The sequence below is a fragment of the Wolffia australiana genome, chromosome 14 (genome assembly GCF_029677425.1).
Source record: "Wolffia australiana isolate 7733 chromosome 14, ASM2967742v1".
Taxonomy (NCBI): domain Eukaryota; kingdom Viridiplantae; phylum Streptophyta; class Magnoliopsida; order Alismatales; family Araceae; genus Wolffia; species Wolffia australiana.
Genome location: NC_135848.1, coordinates 8,299,301 through 8,305,400, shown reverse-complemented (window position 1 = coordinate 8,305,400; position 6,100 = coordinate 8,299,301). Strand labels below are relative to the sequence as shown.

The 6,100-nt window shown below is 52.9% G+C and overlaps 1 protein-coding gene across 1 annotated transcript; it reads left to right on the top strand.

Annotated features, from left to right (window-relative positions):
- LOC144712281 (pentatricopeptide repeat-containing protein At4g17616-like) lies at positions 1–1,948 on the top strand. Its single transcript, XM_078586512.1, has 2 exons — positions 1–270; positions 369–1,948. The coding sequence occupies exons 1-2, from the start codon at positions 145–147 to the stop codon at positions 1,788–1,790; spliced, it is 1,548 nt and encodes a 515-aa protein (XP_078442638.1). The 5' UTR covers positions 1–144; the 3' UTR covers positions 1,791–1,948.
- Positions 1,949–6,100: the final 4,152 nt, after the last annotated feature.

The following is a 6,100-nucleotide window of genomic DNA, read 5'->3' as shown; positions in this document are numbered from 1 at the left end:
CCGCTTGCTACCACTCCAACGACCGCCATCACCTCTACAGAGCTGCCCAAATCGCCCACCGCTGGCCTCTCCTCCTCCACCACCATACCCTCTCCTCCCTCGCCATCTCTCTATCTCGTTCCCACCTTCCTGGGCTCTCTGGCGATGTCCTCAGACTCATGTTACAATCCAACAAGCTCCCCAATTCTCCTCTCTGGCCCCTCGCCTTCACCCATCTCGTCAGAAGCCCGGCAGGCTGCCATGTCGCTACCCATGTCTTGCTTCATCTCTGTGAGCTCTTTCTTTCCTCTACTGCTCTCTCCAAGAGATGGGATTTGCTCAAGCCTGATGTCTCTCTCTTCAATCTTGTTCTTCTGGGGTGCGCCAAGTTTGGGGATTCTCTTGTTGCCCACCAGGTGTTTGAGGTAATGCTGAAGATTGGTTTGACTGCGGATTTAACCTCTTTGGCTGCTATTGCTAAGATCTGTGAGATGAATGGGCTGAGGGAAGATCTGAGGAAGTTGAGTTCTTTTGTAGATTCTGCTGCTAGCTTGAGTTTGAACCATCACTGCTGCAGGTCTTTCTATGAGTCCTTGTTGAGCTTGCATTTTAAATTCAATGACTTGGATGCTGCTTCTGGACTGATTGTGGGCTTGTACCGGCGATCTGGGGCGGCTTTGCCGCGTGCCCAGATTCCAGAATCTGCTGTTCTTCAGGTTGGATCTGGGAATTTGAAGGCAGGGTCCAAGCTCTTGATAAAGCTCTCACCTTTGGAAAGGGGTCTGTTTATAGAGCCGGAGAGGCGGTCTGATTTGATTGTTTTGGAGGGTGGTAACGTCTTACCCAGCAAAAGGGCTGTTGCAAAGCTGGTTCTTGGGTATATCAGACAGAAGAAGACTGGAGATCTTGCAAAGGTGCTGGTTGAAATCCAGAAGGCTGTGGGATTGTCTTCGTTGCTGAACTTTAGTTTAGGCTTTGAAGTTGTTGTTTCCAGTGTTGAATTGGGCTGGCTTGAGGCGGCTCATGACGTTCTTGACGACATGGAGTCTGCAGGATTCTTGTCTCCGGAGGCGGTTTACGTGCTGCTTTTAAAGGCCTACTTTGACAAATCCATGGTCCGTGAAGCCAGAGCTCTTCTTAAACAAATGAGGGAAAGAAAATTGATCAAATTTCCAGATGAAGATGAAGATGAAGAAGAAGTCATAAACTCGTACCTTGCGCAACACGAAAAGCGCGCTTCGCCGGTTGCCAGCTCATCCCTGACTAAGCTCCTGGAAAAACAGTCCAAGGAAGGAGGAGATTCTCAAAGTCATTTGACTCATGAGTTTAATTTCTCAATTTTCTTCTTTTGCAAAGCAGGGATGATGGAGGATGCCATAAAGACTTACAGGAAAATGCAAGAAAAGAGGGTCCTGCCTAGCATTCAAACCTTCAGTCACCTCGTCAACGGGTACTCGTCTAAAGAGATGTACAGGGAAATAACCATAGTCTGGGGAGAGATGAGGAGGAGATTGGAAGAAGGGGTTTTATCTGCTGATAGGGATCTATTGGGGTCCTTTTTGTGGAATTTTATCAGAGGTGGGTACTTTGAGAGAGCTATGGACATTGCTACTTATTTGGAAGACTCAGGCATATACATTGATAAGTGGAGGTTCAGGGAAGAGTTTCTGAGGCTGCATAGGAATCTATACAGGAGTTTGAATATGTGTGATGCAAGGACCGAGGTTCAAAGTAAAAGGCTTGAGCATGTCAGAGCTTTTAGGAAATGGGTAGGCATTGATGGGGAAAAGAGGACCCGAGCTCGTGGTTAGTTTGACAATTTGTTCATAAATCACCCTTCTCTGCCTTGAAAAATGGTTGTAAATAGAAATTTGCTTTTCTCTGGAGGGGTTATACTTCGCAGCTTCAAGGCCTGGAATTTGTTTAAAAATCAAATCAATGGGAATAACAGTAATTTCTCTTGATGGTCTTCCCTTTTGTTTCTTTATTTATGGTCCATCTTTGTAAATTTTAAAACAAATTTTTAGAATAAAAATACAAAATTGAAAGGAGCCAATAGTTGACTGTAGATCTTCACCCCATTGATATTTAGATACCAGTCATTCTCATCTGAGAATTAAATTCACATCTATTCGTGAATCATGACTCTCTGTCTGTCTCTCTTTCAACCTCTCCCTTTCTGGATGTGTGTTTTTATGTCTCTCTCCCCCTCCCTTGCTATCTCTCTCTCTCTTTCTCCCACTATCCTCTATCCAATTTGTTAGTGAGACATGTCCTCTATGGGCTAATGGGCCCTGTTCTATAAGCCCATTAGCCCTATTCTCTATTCTATCTCTTAAGGGTATATATACCCCTCTTGTAGCTCTCATTCATTATGTCATTACATTCTATTCTCCTTCAACCTCTCTTCTCCCCCAGACCCTCTAGGGTTTACATGGTATCAGAGCTCAAGCTCTTGATCCTAGTGGAGGACTTGACATCATCCTCCGGGTACACGACTCTAGTCGTGTTCGCCATCCAGCCTGTGTGCAGCCCTAGCCGCACACAGACTGCCGCCCGCAGGTAGCAGTCCGCGCAGCCCTAGCCGCGTGTGCAGCCCTAGCCGCGCGCGCCGCGTCGCCGCGCCGCTTGTCGCCGCGCAGCTGCTGTTGGCCGCGCCCTTGCCGCCCGCGCCCGCAGACAGCAGTCCGCGCGCAGCTTCCGCGGACGTCCGCCTGCAGTCGTCGCCCGCCCAGCCGTCCCGCCCGCAGACAGCAGTTCGCACGGCCAGCCGTTCGCGACGTCGTCCGCCCGCAGGCAGCCGTCCGCGCAACCGTCCGCCCGCAGCCAGCAGTCCGCGCGGCCAGCCGTCCGACCTCTGCTGTGCACCCATCTGCTGTGCATTACGCCCGCAGGCCGCCGTTTGCCCAGCTAGCAGCCCGCCGATCGCCGCGCGCGCGCAGCGCACAACTACTCAACACTGCGATTTTTCGTCTAGATTTCGTGGCGCGGCTTCCGATTTCGTCGAGAATTCTCTGACGTCGACTTCCTCGAAAACCGCTTTCCCATAAAGTGGTTAATCCTCAGCATCCACCCGACGCGGGCGTCTTCCGGGCCCAATGTTCTGAAATGGAGCCGCTTGTCGAAGTCTCACGCGAGAGCTCGACAACTCTTCAAGCATTGCACGGCTCCAGCTCTTTCGACCTCCCACCCTCACTATGCTGCCTGGGATGCGGAGGAGCACTTTATCTTAAATTGGCTTCGCCTTCACACCCTTACTCCGGAGTTTGCGGGCACATTTCCTCAGCAGGCCACGGTCAAGGGTTTTTGGGATCAAGCAAACCTCTTTTGCGGCAAAGATGGGGACAATTGGCGTCTCCTTGACTTAGTGGACCAGGCATATTCCCTCCGCCAGGGATCCATGTCCATTATGGAGTATGCCCTGGCCCACAAACGCATCTAGGATGAGGTTGATCACTAACTCCCTCCGGACACCTCCAGCCTAATGTATCAACATACGCTACGTCTTCGCTTGCTGGGCTTCATCAGGGGGCTGAATCGAGAATATGAGCACATCCGACGCACTGCCATGTACCGCACGGAGGGTCTGCCCACCATTTCCGAGCTGGTGAAAGAGCTTCAAGAAGAGGAGAGTCATATCCTGAAGTTTGGCCGTCAAGCTTCCGAGGATCCACGGGACTCGACGACCCTCCTCTCTCGGCCCTCCTCCACCCCTGCATCGACCCAGGAAGGCGCTGCCCCGGTCTGTTCCTACTGCAGCAAGATTGGTCATGTGGAATCCCGCTGTCGGAAGAAGTACTTCGCTGAACAGAAGAAGAAGAAGAAGAAGAAAGAGTCGGCTTTGTTTGCTCAGTCTACTTCCGGCGCTTCTCAGCATGTTACGGCAGAACAGTTTGACCGTGTGCAGGTCGAGCTTGCTCGGCTCACGTCCCAGCTCTCTGCTCTTCAGACATCCACCTCGGTGCCCTCCTCGTCTTTCTTTGGTGCGTGCTCTACCCTACCCACTACGGAGTGGTACTGTGGTCATACCGCCTTTACGGCTCCCCTGGTTGCGGATACGACTTGGGTAATTGACTCGGGGGCAACGGAACATATGACCCCCTTCAACCACCGGTTTGTCTCGTACGAGCGACATGGTGGGGGCCGCACTGTTCTTACTGCGGGTGGTGGACGTCTTCCCGTGGCGGGTATTGGGGCAGTCTACATCGATGGTCTGGGAGTGGTTCAAGGGGTTCTGCATGTTCCGTTGCTGCGAGCCATTTTGATGTCCCCTCAGCGTCTTGTTGATTCTGTGTCTTGTTCTTTTCACCGACACACACGGAATGTCTCTGTCTAACAAGGTGGGGAGAACTACACCGATTAGACGCGAGCACGGGTTGCTGCTGCCGGACGATGGGGACCTCGCAGTGCTTCCGGTGCAGCCCAGTCTTCGCCGGCCGATGAGCAGCGGAGGGGTCGACTACATCTGACCCATCAGCGCCTCGGGCATCCGTCATTTGCTATTTTAAAGCGTTTGTTTCCGACTTTGTTTGTGGGTTTGGACCCGAAGACTATTGTGTGTGAGGCTTGTCAGTTGGCTAACCACCGCCGGTCGTCTTTTCCCTCATCTCAGTCTCATACCTCGACGCCACTCCTCCGCATTCACAGCGATGTCTGGGGACCGGCCCCCAAACCGAGCCTGCAGGGTAATCGGTACTTTCTGATTTTTGTTGACGAGGCCACCCGTGCACGTGGACGATCTACTTCGGGCCAAGTCCGATGTGTCGTGGTCTGTTCGACATTTTTGTGCCATGATCCAGACCCAGTTTGGCCGTGGCATTCAGCGCTCCGGTCGGACAATGCCCGTGACTTCTTCAATGCTGACCTCGGCGTTCTTTGCGGAAAGAGGATCTTGCATGAGTCCTCATGTGTTGCTACACCGAGCACAACGGTATGGCAGAAAGGCGGATCGGCTATGTGACCTCGACCGCTCGGACACTCTTGGAGAATTATACGGTTCCGTGGACATATTGGGGTGAGGCGATTTTGACGAGCACCCATCTCATCAATCGCCTCCCATCCCAATCCTCGACTTTGCTACGCCTCTTGACCGTCTCGGTGCGGCGTTCCCGGGTTCCATTGAAGACCGGCCTTCTTCCACGGGTATTCAGATGCACGGCGTCGCCCACGATACTTCACCGACCTTGTGACGGCTGGATGCTAAAGCTCTACAGTGTGTGTTGTGGTACTCGACTCTCCAAAAAGGGTACCGGTGCTATCATCCGCCTTCCAGGCGGTTCTTCGCTTCGCGAATGTTACCTTTGCCGAGCACGAGCCCTACTTTGGAGATTATTCTTCCTCACCCCGCCTTCCGTTGGATGAGGATCCTTCGGTTCCTCACTTGGAACCGGTTCCGTCCGCGGAGCCCACTGCTCCGACCGTGTCATCGTCTCATGATCTATCTTCCTTTGACCCTCCAGTCCCCTCTTCGTCATCTCTTGAGGTTCTTCCAGCACCTCCTATTCCCGACTTCGATGTCGCTCCCTCTTGGTCTCCTCCTGAGGCCTCTTCCTCTCCGATGGTTGACACTTCCTCTCCTCTCGGCGAGTCATTGCTGACTCCCGACGAGGATTCTTTTCATGACTGTTCTCCTGATTTTCCTCCTACTCAGGCTTCCGCTCCCTCTTCTTCCCGCGATGGACCTCCTTCCTCCGATGGCAACGATGATCATCTTGGCTGGCCCATCGCCCTTCGCAAAGGGGTTCGCAAGTGCACCCGCACTCCCCTTTATCCCATGTCTCATTATGTATCTCTCGCACGGCTGAGTACCCCCTACCGGCTGTTTCTTTCCCGCATGGAATCGGATCCCATCCCTCGCCGCATCACCGATGCTATCGCTTCTCCTCATTGGAAAGCGGCGATGGACGAGGAGATGCAGTCCTTGCTCAAGAACCACACATGGGATGTCGTCCCCCTCCCTCCGGGCAAGAAGGCGGTGGGTTGCAAGTGGGTCCACGCCAAGAAGCACCACGCAGACGGGACCCTCGAGCGCCGCAAATCTCGACTTGTGGCCCGGGGGTTCACCCAAGCTTACGGCATCGACTACTTCGAGACCTTTTCTCCGGTGGCGAAGATGGAGACT